General features: G+C 34.5%; 1 protein-coding gene across 1 annotated transcript; it reads left to right on the top strand.

Moving 5' to 3' along the window:
• The first annotated feature begins 445 nt into the window (after positions 1-445).
• On the top strand, positions 446-1451 carry LOC113290540 (uncharacterized mitochondrial protein AtMg00810-like). Its single transcript, XM_026540133.1, has 2 exons — positions 446-1116; positions 1217-1451. Exons 1-2 carry the CDS (start codon positions 446-448, stop codon positions 1449-1451), a joined length of 906 nt encoding a protein of 301 aa, XP_026395918.1.
• Positions 1452-15010: the final 13559 nt, after the last annotated feature.

Raw genomic sequence — 15010 nt, 5'->3', positions numbered from 1 at the left:
TGAAACATGGACTTAAGTTAATCCTGAACCACACACATGAACATTCTTGGTTTTAAGTGGGTCTACAAGGTCAAACTTAAGGCTGATGGAACTGTAGATAGGCTTAAATCAAGACTAGTTGCTCTATGTTACAACCAATATGATGGATTTGATTTTGGAGAGACTTTTTCACTAGTTGTTAAGACTACAACAGTAAGAGTAGTTCTCACTTTAGATGTTACAAATGGTTGGACAATAAAACAGTTGGATATATCCAAGGCTTTTCTGCATGGATATCTTTCTGAAGATTTATATATGAAGAAACCTCCAGGATTTACAAATCCTGAATTTCCCAATCATGTATGCCATCTAAAGAAATCTTTATATGGACTGAAACAAGCACCAATGGATTGGTTACAGAGATTCAGTGTTTTCTTACTTCAATGTGGTTTTACAAAATATATAAATGATCATTTTGCTAACTGGTAGCTCTGATTTTCTTATTCAAAAATTGATTGTGGCATTAAGTAAGGAGTTTGCTATGAAGGACTTAGGAAATGTTCATTATTTTCTGGGAATTGAAGCTTCTAGAACTGATAATGCTATTGTTCTGATACAACAGAAGTATACTTTAGAATTGTTAAGTAAAGAACAAATGCTTAAGTGTAAACCCTGTGATACACCTGTTGCTAAGTGTAAAAGGTTCTCAATTCATGATGGAGTGTTGTTAGATGATCCTTTAGAATACAAAACAATTGTGGGAAGTCTTCAGTATTTAACATATACAAGTCCTGACATTTGTTTTGGTGTAAACTATGTTTCCCAATTTATGCATGCCCTAACTGATCAACATATATTATTAGTCAAGAAGATTTTAAGATATCTTAAAGGAACTATATGTGCTGGTATTTCTCTGCAGAAGGGGGATATTCATTCTCTGTTAGCATACACTGATTCAGAGTGGGCTGGTTGCCCAGATACAAGAAGGTCAACCTCTGGTTATGTGGTATTCATGGTCACTTCTGTTATTTCTTGGTCTTCAAAGACACAACCTACATTTTTTAGAAGTTCAGCTGAAGTAGAATATAAATGCCTCATTTTATCTGTTGGAGAGTTACAGTGGCTTACTTACATTATGTCAGAATTGCGTGCATATTTATGTTTCATATCCTCTGCAAATTAAGTGTGATAATCAAAGTGATATATGTTTGGCTTCTAATCATGTTTCCCATGCTAGGACCAAGCATGTGGAAGTAAATTATCATACAATAAGGGAAGTAGTTGGAGATGGATCTCTCAGGGTTGTTCATGTTATTTATGAAGAGCAGTTGGCAGATGTCTTCACTAAAGGGATGTGTTATCCCACATTCACAAGATTATTGTCTGGTTTACTTCATTTCCCTGCTACAACTGCTGATGCTTCTTCTGCAAATACTACTACTTCTACAACTTCAGTTGCTGATGCTGATTGAGAAAACTTTTATTTTGTCTCTTTTTTAGTTTCTTTGCTTTTTATATATTGGCTCTTGTTGATCATATGTTTGTTTTCTTTATCACTCTGGTCCTTGTTGGATGAGTGTTTTTATTTTTTTCACTTTGGCTCTTGTTGAGCATTTGTGTTTTGTTTTGTTTTCAAACTGTTACCGTGTCTGCCTGTAACGTTTGAAGGGGGTGTATTAAGATATGTCAGTCAAGTCTTTTTGACTTGACTATTACTAGTCAATTTATAAATATCCCTTCTTTATGTTCTTGTAAACTACCCAAATAATTCTTCTCAATAATATTCAATAATACCCTGTAATAACTTTCTCACACGTGTTAATCACATGATCAAAATTAAAAGTTCTGTCGGTCTTCACTATCACCAACATCACTGCAATTCTGCAACTTCTCATATGTTCATCTCTCTCACCCTAAATCATCGGTCTGATACATGGTGACGATGCAATCAGTAAACATAGTAAAACTGTTTCTTGGAATAAATACCTGGATAGTGGTTACCCTAATTCTAATTTTTGAGTTCGCTAAGCAATGATTAAATACAACCCACACTTGAATTAAATACAATCCACTCCCAGAAATTTGAATCCTTGTGAACCAACTTTAAGTAGGTAAACAAAACCCGGCCTTATCATTATCGTTTTCCTTTTTTATCGGATCAAAGTTTACAAGAAAATAAAACCCAAAACCAATTTCCTAACTCTCGATTTTTGGGAATTTTTTTCACAAAACTGATTTGATTAGATCACTCATCCAATCATGAATTTTCCAAACGACGACTCACTCATCATAATGGTTATCTAAGAACCCATCAATTGTCGAGATTTGGATGGGATCATAGTCTATCGCTCGTAAAATCTTATGAGTTTAAGTTACTGACCCCATTCTTACTATACATTTGTTAGGCATGATCTTAATCTCAACTACCATTGTTATTGGTACTTTTTGTCATCCGTAGTTGAGATTCCGTGAAACACGTTTGCTTTAGATAAAAATTAAAATTCCATGGAAATGGTTCATATGTTTTCCATTATGATTAGACCTACCGGTGGAGCTTTCTTATTTTGGTCTTTAAATTTTTACCAATCAGGATTTCAGCACCTCCCTTAAAACATGTTCTTGTGATCGCAATTGGTAGAAAATAGTAAAGTTCGTATCATGAAAAAAAAAAGAAAATATACATAAGTCGAAGAGGATGGCGGTGTCCTAAACAAATCTAACTTGGGTATTAATTACCCACATAGCTTGGGTTCATAACTAATCTGTTTCTAAACCAACGGTTGTAAATATTCAAAAGATGGGTTGCATTTATTCACTGCCTTTCTTTAGATGTTTTGTGTTTTTATAATTGTTGAATGACGATGTCGTGAGTGACGTGCAATGATAATGGGTTTTTGAAAATCCTAGTGGTTTAAAATTATGTCTTAGGTATGAATTTATGGTCATTGTTCAGATGTTATAGAAGGTAAAACTGAAAACAACAACTACGGCGGCGGTGATGCTGGCATTAGAATTCCGACATCCCAAAATATATCCCTGTAACGTTTGTATTTTTGAGGTTGAACGTTGATAATTAAGTAGCATATATATCCAACCTCCTCTGCCTATGGAAGGAGAAACAAAATGTTTCTTTTGTAGTACTTATTATTAACCAAGGGCTTTTAACACATATTTGGTACAAACGAAAAAGTTTCCGGTCGAAAATACCTTGTGAGACAGGAAAAGAAGAGTAAATCTGGATACCTGATCTAGATAGCGAGTACAAATATTTGAAGGATGCTGGTACTTGGTCACTTGTTGATCCTTCTCCAGATAAAAATGTTGTTGGGTGCAAATGGGTCTTCAGGATAAAGCAAAATTCTGATGGTACAATTAATAAATATACATCTAGACTATTTGCAAAGGGATTTCATCAGCAAGAAGGAATTGACTTTACTAAACATTCAGTCCAGTAGATAAACCAACAATAATTAGAGTTGTACTGTCTATGGATGTTCAGTATGACTGGAAAATTCACTAATTTGATCTTCAGGAGAAGGTATTTATAACTCAACCTCCATGATATGTTGATGCATAGAAGCCAAATCATGTATGTTTACCTCACAAGTCCATTTATGGATTGAATTGAAACAGGCTCCAAGGGCCTGGTTTTATAAGCTAAGGAATGCTCTAACTTCACTGAAGTTTGTTTCAACATCTACAAATACTTTTTTGTCCGTACACAAAATGGGTGAAAAAATTACAGTTGGATTGGTGTATGTAGATGATATTCTCTTAACAAGTTCATATTCAGTTTTTCTTCAGAATGTCATTTCTGACTTGCTGAAGTTGTTTCCTATCAAATAATTAAGAGATGTTCACTATTTTTTGGGCTGTGAAGTTACAAGAACAAATTTAACTATTTTTATTAGTCAAACCAAATATGCACTTGATATTCTCAAAAGGACAAAGATGGAAGGTGCAAAAGGCTTGTCAGATACCTATTCATGGTAAATGCAAACTCTCAAAGTTAGATGGTGATTTCCTTGAAAATCCAACAGAATACACGTCCAATATTGGTGCACTACATTATCTTACATAGACCAGGCCTGAAATATCATTTGCAGTGAATCTTGTTTGCCAACACATGCAGCATCCAATTACATCGCATCTTGCAGCATCTAAAAGGATTTTATATTAAAGGCACTCTCAGTCATGGAATTGAATTCAGTAAAGGATCTTCTTTTCTTCTTGGGTTTTCAGATGATGATTAGGCTGGTAATTGATGATAAAAGGTCTATTGGGGGATACTGTATATTTCGAGGTAATAACCCAGTTTCTTGGTCTTCAAATAAGCAATCTACAGTTGCTAGAAGTTCTACAGAAGCAAAATATAAGACTTTTGCTCATAGTAGTTTTGAAATTGTGTGGATTTGTTATTTTTTAAATGATCTTCATTTCAATCTTCCTGAAATTCCTAGACTTGGTTGTGATAACATCAAGTTTATCTCATTAATTAGCATCAAATCCAAGTATTATAGAATGAAACATGTGCACATTCACTTTATTAGATAACTTATTAAGTCTAAAACACTTGATGTGTTCTATGTGAAAACAAAGGGGTACAAAAATACACCACCAACTTTTTTTTAGGAAACCTGTATGGAAAAACTCATATATAATTCCAAGAGTTCAACTTAATGAAACTCAATCAAGAAAGAATATTCAGAGTTATATCTCTATCTCTCATAATCAGAACGTTTACAGAGACAAGTCCGTGAACCTAATTTCCAGGTGAGAGTACTTGGTGATTCCAAAGATAAATTTTCAAGTATATCAATCAAATCGTATCCAAAAAAAAAGGATGGATGTATCTACTTTTATTGATTAACACACAACCTATGGTATTTCAATTATAAAGATAAACAATATAATGCGGAAAAAGAAATAACACAGACACTAGAAGTTTTGTTAACGAGGAAACCTCAAATGCATAAAAACCCCGGGATCTAGTCCAGATTGAAAACCAAACTGTATTAAGCCGCTACAGACACTAGCCTACTACAAATTAACTTTGGACTAAGATGTGTTTGAGACCGAATTAAACCATCCCAACAATTTAGTTACAGTCGCGCTCTTTACGTCTCTTGAATCCCAGCAGGACTCCGCGCAATTTATTTCCTTAGTTGACGTCACACCAACTAAGAATTGCTTCAACTCAATTGAAGACTTTCAACCAATCTTCCTCCCACAGCTAAGCCTATATGTGATTTACTTTACGATCAAAAATTTTGATCAAGGTGATGGAAATCGATAGCAATAGATAAAGTCTATCTAAGCTCAAAATCCTGACTTATGCAAACCGAAGTGCATCCTAGATTATTATTCAGCTCACATGTATAAAACTTGTGGAATCAACAAAGTCTGAGACGAAGATAACTTTGATGATTTTTATCTATCTTGTTCAAGTGAGCAGCTCAACAATCAAACAAGATCAGGATACTCGAGCTATCAAGATAAACAATAGCTGGACCTAGCTTCACGAATACCTATGAAGTCTTTGTAGTCGCTAAACCCTAAAAGGGTTTTAGGAAGATGACGACTCTAGTTACAACTGGGACACACCAATAAAAATAGTGTCGGTATTCAAAGATCCCAGTTGCTTAAAGTTCCCCTTTTATAGACATTCAAAGCAAAGGTTACTTTAGGATTAAGCTAAGATAGTTTTGGAACCAAGCAATAAATAACCACCGTTAGATGAATCTTTGAATCTGATTTACATACCAAGATATACAATCTGGTTAATATGAACTGTAACTGAACCGTGTATAAAACCACGCTTATGAATGGTTAGCCGAAGCTATCCAACCGAACTATAAGCTTGAGCATTTCCATAAAAACTTAATACTTAAATCGAAACACAATCAAGTGATCAAATATGTATATGATGCTTTTAGAGATTATTCAAATGAAAATTATCTCAGAGAAATAATTTATGTGCATTAGAATTTAATCGACATGGTAAGTAGGTGTACAAGGTATAAACACATAACCTGTTCATGAACAATTATGTCACGGTACGTGTACCGGTATATAAACCTTAAGACATAACCGAGTTCCGGAGTTCACAAAACTTTTTCGGTATGCGCACTGGTATGGATACCATTTAAGCATAACCGAGTTCTGGAGTCCACAGAATTTTGTGGTATATATGCGTACTGGTATGGATACCATTTATAACATAGCCACTTTCCGGAGTCCACAAAACTTTTATGGTACGTGTACCGGTAAGGATACCAAACCGGTTCCGTAACTCACAGTTCTTTCCTAGTACGCTTACTGTTTTGCGTACTAATCCGGATTCACAGGTTCCCAGACTTTTAAAGGTGTACATACGAATATGCGTACGAAATTTTTTTTATCGACATATAGCTACCCCGATACGTGTCCGAGTACATGCTTATAACAATTTTCCTAGTTTGTAAAACTGATAACACTGTCTTACATCCGAATCTATAGTAGTTATACATTTCTCTCTAAATCGATTTGAAACATTCCCGAATAACATAAATGACACATATCACTGTTATAGGATATTTTTCAAATGATAAAACTTGAATCATGATTTTGATTGCGAACAATAAGTTGTCCTTAACCGAATTAATCAAGTATGAATAATGTTCATTAAGCTTAGTCATATTTCGATAACTAATTGCCAAGATAAACTTGACTCAAAATTCCTGATATGCTTATGATAGTCTAATTAGTTATGCGACATCATCTCATAGATAGAAATATGAATATAATTTGAGAAATAGGTGGTTCATTCTTCACTTACCCTTTGTTGAAGAAGTTCTCCAAAATCTTCGGTTGATCTTCTTCTTCAAACGGAGAACGCAATGATGACTGCCGTGATGTCCGTTTCTCAACTACACTTCTATCCTAATCCGAGACTTAACTAATTGTAGATTAGAAATCAAGATATAGTTTTGGCAACTAAATTTGATAACAAGCTTGAGATGGAAACACTTGTGAGTTCAACCTAGCAATGCTCTAACAATCTCCCCCTCTGCCAATTTTAGTGACAAAAATATCAATATATATGGATAAAAAATAAAGCTTTAAGACTCCTCGAATCCATCATGCTTGATTTCTTGGTTTCTTCAACATCGTTGTTGTTGAAGATCCGTAGCCATAACAACTTTGAAAACAAATATTCTCAATCGTCGTTATACAGAAACATAGTATTTTTATCTTCTCCAAAATCCAATTTTATCCCAACTCTGAAGTAATACTATGTTGATATGTTTCTCCCCCTTAATCAATACTTACATCTTTTGCATAATAGGTAAAACCTAAAGATTATTGATTCATCCCTCCTTACATAATGTTCCATAAACCATATATATGTAGTGTGAAACTACTAAATAATTCTTCCCCTTTTTGACAATAAAATTGACAAAGGTACGAAAATCATGGGATCGTAATGGATACAACCAAAAGAAACTTCAGGATTTAAAGGTGGTTACATATCAACTGAAAAAGCGGGGCTCTAACAACCACACCCAATATTTCTCTTACCAATATGTATGGACTAAATCCAATATAATTTCAAGAGAATCAACTAGACAGTCAGACTCAATCTTAAGAAAAGTATATCCAAGAGTTATATCTCAATTTCTCGATTCAATCTGCAATCAAACAAATAGGAATTTTCGAGCCCGATTGAATATGAGAAATAACTTGGACGGTATCAAAAACCAATATCCAAGTGTCAATAAAAACCAAAGGTTGAATTCACAATTGATTGAACTCATGCACAACCTGTGATATTTCAATTATATAAACAAATATAATGCGGAATACAAATAACACAGACACCAGAAGTATTGTTAATGAGGAAACCGCAAATGCAGAAAAACTTCGGAACCTAGTCCCGATTTGAACACCATACTGTATTAATCCGCTATAGACACTAGCCTGCTCCAAGTTAACTTCGGACTGGAATGTAGTTGAGCCCTAACCAATATCACATTGGTCAAGGTACAGTCGCATTCCTTACGCCTCTAGAACCACGCCGGATTCTGCTCACTTGATTCCCTTAGCTGATCTCACCCACAACTAAGAGTTGCTACCACCCAAAGTCGGAGACTTGATAAACTAATTTGTCTCACACAGAAAAGTATATTGAATATATAAATCTTTCTACCACAGATAGACCTATGAGTTTTATTCCGTATTTTGATAAATCAAGGTGAACAGGAACCAATTAATACACCAGACTTATATATACGAAGAACAACCTAGTAATATCAATCACCTCACAATAATATTAATCGTATGGTAGCGAAACAAGATGTAGAATCACAAACGATGAGACGAAGATGTTTGTGACTACTTTTTATCTTGCCTGTCGGAGATTAAATCTCGGGCAAATCTTAGAGAAGATAGTACTTGATTAAAGATTTAATGGGGGATGTAGTAATGAAGGTTCTAACTCTAAGACTTGTGAAGGTGAAGGATTTTTAGATTTATAAAAATTATATACAAAAATATTGACAAATTGGTAGAGAGGTACTGGGACTAATGATTCGGCCAATTTTCATAACATAGGGCTCAATGATTTATTCTCAACAATAATCGCTCAAAACATAAATTATATGGACTCTTATTTTTCCAAAGTATATTCTCAACACATTGATTGTAAATGTTAAGCATGGAACATCAAATCACCTAAGCTAAGCATGACCCATCTAATCAAATAACAACCAATTTAATTAAATCATATTTCAATTAATATTTAATGCAAAAGTCTTAAAAAGAATTAACAAAATTACCCATGTATGAAGCTCGGCCTCCTCCGTCGTCCCAGTGATGGGTTCTAACTCCGCATATTGGAAACACGCTCAAAGGAATTTTTCATTGCTCAAAAGAGGTGTACAACTGATGAAATGGAGATAATAATGAAAATCGGGTGTTTGTAACGTTTATAATTGTTGCAAACACCGTTACAAAGAACGATAAATGAAAAGTGCTGTAGTATACAGAATACTACGACCCTCAAGTGACAGTCGTTGTTACTGTAGTATGAACGACTGTCTCTGGTTGTCTAATGTTCTTCGTGTTCTTGAGTTGCAGCAGCAGAAATGGTGGCTCTGTAACTCGATTTTTCTTCACTCTGTAGCCTCCAAAGCTTCCCCAAACTCTCGACAACCCTTCTAGGACTCATGTATGTTCTATTTATACATTCCAGGCGCATCAAATCTCGCCATTAATTCCTCAAAATCTTCACAGTAAAGAAAAATTATTCTTGGGGATAATTTCTTATTTTCTTTCTCTGCATGCGTTAATTGTCTTGATAATTTCCACAATCTGTTGATATGCAACCTAGGAGAATATCTGCACTTAACTTCCACAACCCATGCAACATCTTTACGTAATTTTCTTTCCAAGTTTAACCGATATCTCTTCTTTACTGCTTTAATCGAGAATCGATTATCTGGCCAAGTTTGATCGATCCCAACCACCACAATATCTTCTTATATCCATATCACATATACCCATTAAGTTTCAGCGATTTAATCTCCTTATAACACCTTCAAAAATCGATTGGAAAATCTACCAGTGTATAAAGAAACTTTTCCCGACAAAATTTATTTTTGAATTTGAGAAGAAGGGTGCCCCTTAACCAGAGCTGGGGTGCGAATAGCAATTGGGGTGGAAATAGTAATTGTTCTGGGTTCCTCAAGCACATTTTTGGGGCGTTTCCGGTGCATTTCTAGGGCGCTTCCGACATACTTTCGGGGTACTTCCGGTTCACTGTTTACAGAGGTCCAAATGCCACATTTTCAGTCACTTTCGCCGCAAAACCTTATTTTTCCAAAAACACCTACAAATAAATAAAATACCATAATAAGTACAAAAATGGGTACTAACAATATATACAATTGGGCTATATTAGACACATAAATGCGTCTATCAGTACTCAATCACGATATAAAAAAGCAAGATCAGAACAAGCAACTACAGAGAAATAATTGGGTTTGACTTCACAATCCCAATGAAGTCTTCAAGTCGTTAACCTACTGGTTTTTGGAAAAACCTAAGGTTAAAGGAGAATCGACTCTATTCGCAACTAGTATCACACAAGAGGTGTGGGGATTAGGTTTCCCAGTTGCTAGAGTTCTCCCTTATATAGTCTTCAAATCGGGGTTTGCAATCAATGTTACCTTGGTAAAAAAGAATTCAATATTGACCGTTAGATGAAAACCTGATTAGACTCAAGCTAATATCTTTCAACCGTTAGATCGAACTTAGCTTGTTACACACAAATGAAAAGTGGCTTCATTTAGATATGAGTAACCGTACCTAAACGTGTACACTTTCTTGGCTCAACAATAGTTAATCGAAGTTAGACATATGAACACTTTCATATCAACCATATTCATCTTAACCATAACTAGTTCAAATGACTCAAATGAAACTAGTTCTAGAGTTGTTCAATTGTTTATATTCTCATAGAAGTATACAAGACACAGTTGAAACAAAATCGATTTTTATTCACTCGAATCAATTCAAGAACATTATAGCCACGGTTTACAAAAGATTGCATTCCTTAATATATAAATGTATTAGTTCATGAACAAACCGATTTTAGAATATAACCTACTCAAGTATGCAAACTGGTACACATACCTAAGTAGCTGGACTTAGTTTGAGTTCCCCAGTATGCGAACGGGTACACATACCTTCCAAACTCAGAGTAATTTCCGTAACTTGAACCTCACGCAAGTACGCATACCGGTATGCATACTAAGTTCCCGGACTTTCATTAACCAACCAGTACGCATACGGGTATGCATACTATGGTTCCCGGACTTGGAATAACTTGCGACAGTTAGCATACAAGTACGCATACTGTGTTATATCCAATCATGTTTAATTTTTATAAACTCCCATTTCAATCATTGAAACATTCTTGGAAGACGACAATAGCTATCTCACACAAACTATTATCTTCAAAGCAATTTTCAAGTGATCGAATGATCAATACGAAACATTCCGAGTCTACATTAAATGACTTTCTCACACAAATCATGTAAGATTTTACAAGGATACTTTCACATGATCATCTTTTGACTTTCGTCAAGAATATAAGATGAACTTGGTAAAAGAAAAAGCTTACCAACACATATTTCGAGAAATTTGTAAGCGAGTTAAACTCAGCTCGAAATATCAAATGTGTATAACCAAAGTCTATATAGCTATACGACTTTTGTCTCAAATAGGAGATAGAGTAGATAGCCTTTTGAGTGATAGATGACTTCAAGTCTCCACATACCTTTTGTTGATGAAGTTCCACAAGCTCCCCTTAGTAGTTCTTCATCTTCAATCGATGAACGCCGTGAAGTCTAATGCTCAAATACACTTTATCCTAATCTGAGACTTAGCTATAAGTAGACTATAAATCAAAACTTATAGTTTTGACAACTAAGCTTGACAACTAAGCTTGAGATAGCAACGCTTGCGAGTTAGACCGAGCAGTGCTCTAACATCAACTTTATTTAGATGATATTACATAGTAAGACAATACTTAACGCTCATCTAGGAGATTTAAAATACAAGCATCCCCTTTAAATTCCACATCCACACACCCCACAAAGATATATAAATTAAGCACAAGTTCTTAAGATATGCAACAAAACACCTAAATTTAGTTTTGTCTAATTCCAACCAATATCCAACTGTAAAACCGAAATCTTCGTGGACAACTCAATATTATCTATCACACTTAACTCGTATATGTTTCGGAGATGTTTTTTGATTGCTGGTAAAAAAAAGCATATTAATTTCGAAAATTTCAAAAAGATTCTTTACTATTTCGGTTTGGGATCTCACCTTGAGTATCAAGGAATATCTTTGAACAATTAAGGAATAAGATTTTAGCACATTTTCAAATTACTCATTATGTCGAGATATTGAACTTTCCTATTTTGAAAACCCAATTTCCAAATCACACAAACCGTAAAATGTACGCCACTTATAGAAATCAATTTTTCCTATTGGGACCGGTTCTACCATGAGTCTCTAAACAAGTGAGGATCGGTTGTACCTTGACACCCAATATAGGTAGGGATTAGTTCTACCTTGACTACTAATATAAGCTAGGATCGGTTCTACCTTGATTCCCTATATAGGTTGGGATCGTCCAACCTTAAGGTCTTCAACAAAAACCAGACCGTCTTGATTTCTTTTCGACTACGAAACAAGTTCGTAAGTCTACTTCCTTAAAATCATGTAACTAAATATAGTTTTCTAGGTATGAAATCAAACCTATGTTCATTGCAAAATTCAGTAACGAGTTACAAAGATTATGTTGATGTCGCAATTACGCAGTCCAAAAGATAAGGAGTATACTTCGTAGTTCAATATACCAATATAAAACACTTATCACTATTTATATATATTGTTCCTTGACACTTTGATCACATTATGATGATCAAGTCTAATATACTAGAAATTCCATATATAACTTTGCATGTTATGTTGTCAATCAGAAACGACTTAAAATCTTATGATATAGAAATGGAAACAAGTCAAGTCATGTATTATTTACCTCAAATGGAAGGATGATGTCATCGTTGATGTCAATACATCTTCGGAATCTTCAGGTCTTCAGAGTAATACTTGTATGTGTCAACATTTCTATACTTCCTAGTCTAACCTAACAAAGTTGACTCTAGTAATCAAATCAAGCGACTTATGAGTTTTGATATTAAAATATGATAACCAACCTTGACATACCAACACTTAGTGGGTTTAACTGAGCAATGATCTAACTCTAATCTATGTTGATGACATTATTTTTACTAGAAACCCTTCTTTTAGTTGTGCTTCTCTAGTTTCTTCTCTCAACAATTAGTTTCCTATCAAGGATTAAGGACATTTATATTTTTTATTGGGCCTTGAGGTGAGAAGAAATCTTCTGGACTTTTTCTCCATCAAAATAAGTATGTACTAGATCTCTAAAACTAATTCAACATGGTTGGTGCTAAGGTTTGCTCAACTCATGATTCTACTTCTCAGAAGTTAAGTACTCATGATGACGATATTCTAGCTAATCAAACTAAATACAGATCTTTAGTTCGGGGTCTTCAGTATGTGATACGGTGAAGGCCAGAATTATGCTACTCTGTTAACCAAGTGTGCCAGTTAATTTATGCATCAACCAACTATAATTCACATGATTAATTGCATTCAAAAGAATTCTCAGATTTCTCAAGGGACTTTAGATCATGGCCTATTTTTCTCAAAAGGTTTGCAAGTCTTACATGGATTTAGTGATACAGATTGGGCTGGATCTCTTTATGATAGGAGATCTACTTTTGGTTACTTCTTATTTTTTAGCAACAATCCAATCTCCTGGTCATCAAAAAAATAAGTTACAGTGGGCAGATCATCCACTGAAGCTGAATACATGGCGTTTGCTAAAGTTGCTGCAGAACTAGTTTGGGTATTTCATTTGTTACAAGACTTGCGTATCTTCTTGTTATGCCCCCTCATATGTCTTGTGACAACATCAACCCACTTTCCTTAGCTATCATCCAACCTTGTGTTTCCCAGCAAAATGAAACACATGTTCTAGATTTCACTTTGTCAAAGAATTGGTGTAGGCCAAGAGTTTGAAGGTTTCTTACATTTCAATAATTGATAAGATTGTAGACATTTTTACCAAAGGCTTGCTTGGACCTTGATTTTCTTTACTCAAGAACGAGTTGAATATTTTAGGTATTCATTATCATCTCAATTTATCTTTAAGATGAGTTGTTTGAGATGATAATGAAGACCTAAAATATCTTTAAGATGGTGTAACAGTAGTTATTTGAGTTGAATACTAAACTAACAGTCACTGGTGTTGGTCATAGTTGTTAAGTTTTCTCTTGTACCACTGTTACACCAGCGATCGTTAGTTTAGTATTTTTGTTTTTGTTATTGACATGTATTGTGTCTCCAATTATCTTTCTGTTTATTTCCATTACTATGCCACTATATAAATATGACAATCTTGTCTAGCTGTATGTAACCGAGTTTATCTTTTCTAAATCTGAAAATCTTTCTGCCTCATTCATACCCACAAGTACATCTATGATCGTTAATGAAAATTTCAGCACGTATGATCTCCATTTCCTTTCCCATATCCTTTCTTTCCCACATCACACACCGATTCCCATAAAAATATTCTCCATTATAGCTCCACACAGAAACTTGCAAACCACTACCCAAAACCTTCAGTTCCTACTATTATACCCCATTCTCATCAAATCCTCTCAATTCCCTAAATAATCATAACAAACCATAATCTCAACAACAACAATATCTATCCGTCTCCACCCTATTTTCACAACATCCCAAGGTAACTTTTTTGTATCATAAACAACTCCACCTCTATCCGTCATTGCATACACCTTAACTCGTATTTGTAGCACACCCATGCACCCATTTCTCCTTAACATCAACTGGACTCGACATCGCTTCCCAATTTTGCGCAACCTGATAAAAAGCCTCAGCCAGTAACTCAGTCTGGATCATTGTTTATATATACGGAGGATCCAAAGACAATCTTATATTGACACTATCTTACAAGACTTGTACCAATTTTTCTTTAGAGTTCAAACGACAACCAGTTTGAAGTAAATACTTTGGTTATACGTCCTTCTTATGAAATTCGACAATCCTACAAAAAATGATAAAACACTGGGACGTATAACACCATCATCTACCACTTTGAAAATCTAACGATGCAGATTAACTGTCAAAATGAAAATCGGTAGATTGTGAGGTTTGGTGTCTTAAATTGTGCTTATTATTTGTAGGAATCTAGATTTTAATAAGAGGAACATATCAACAGAATATTAGCTTTAAATTCATTATCGTTTGTAGTCTAAAGAAATATTGGTGCAAATCTTGTAAGATAGTGTCCATATAAGATTGTCTGTAAATCCTCTCTCACTAAGTAATAATTGTAATGTAGTTACAAAAAAAACTCTATTAA

This window comes from Papaver somniferum, chromosome 6 (assembly GCF_003573695.1).
Source record: "Papaver somniferum cultivar HN1 chromosome 6, ASM357369v1, whole genome shotgun sequence".
Lineage (NCBI taxonomy): Eukaryota > Viridiplantae > Streptophyta > Magnoliopsida > Ranunculales > Papaveraceae > Papaver > Papaver somniferum.
This window is presented reverse-complemented; position numbering and strand designations above follow the sequence as displayed.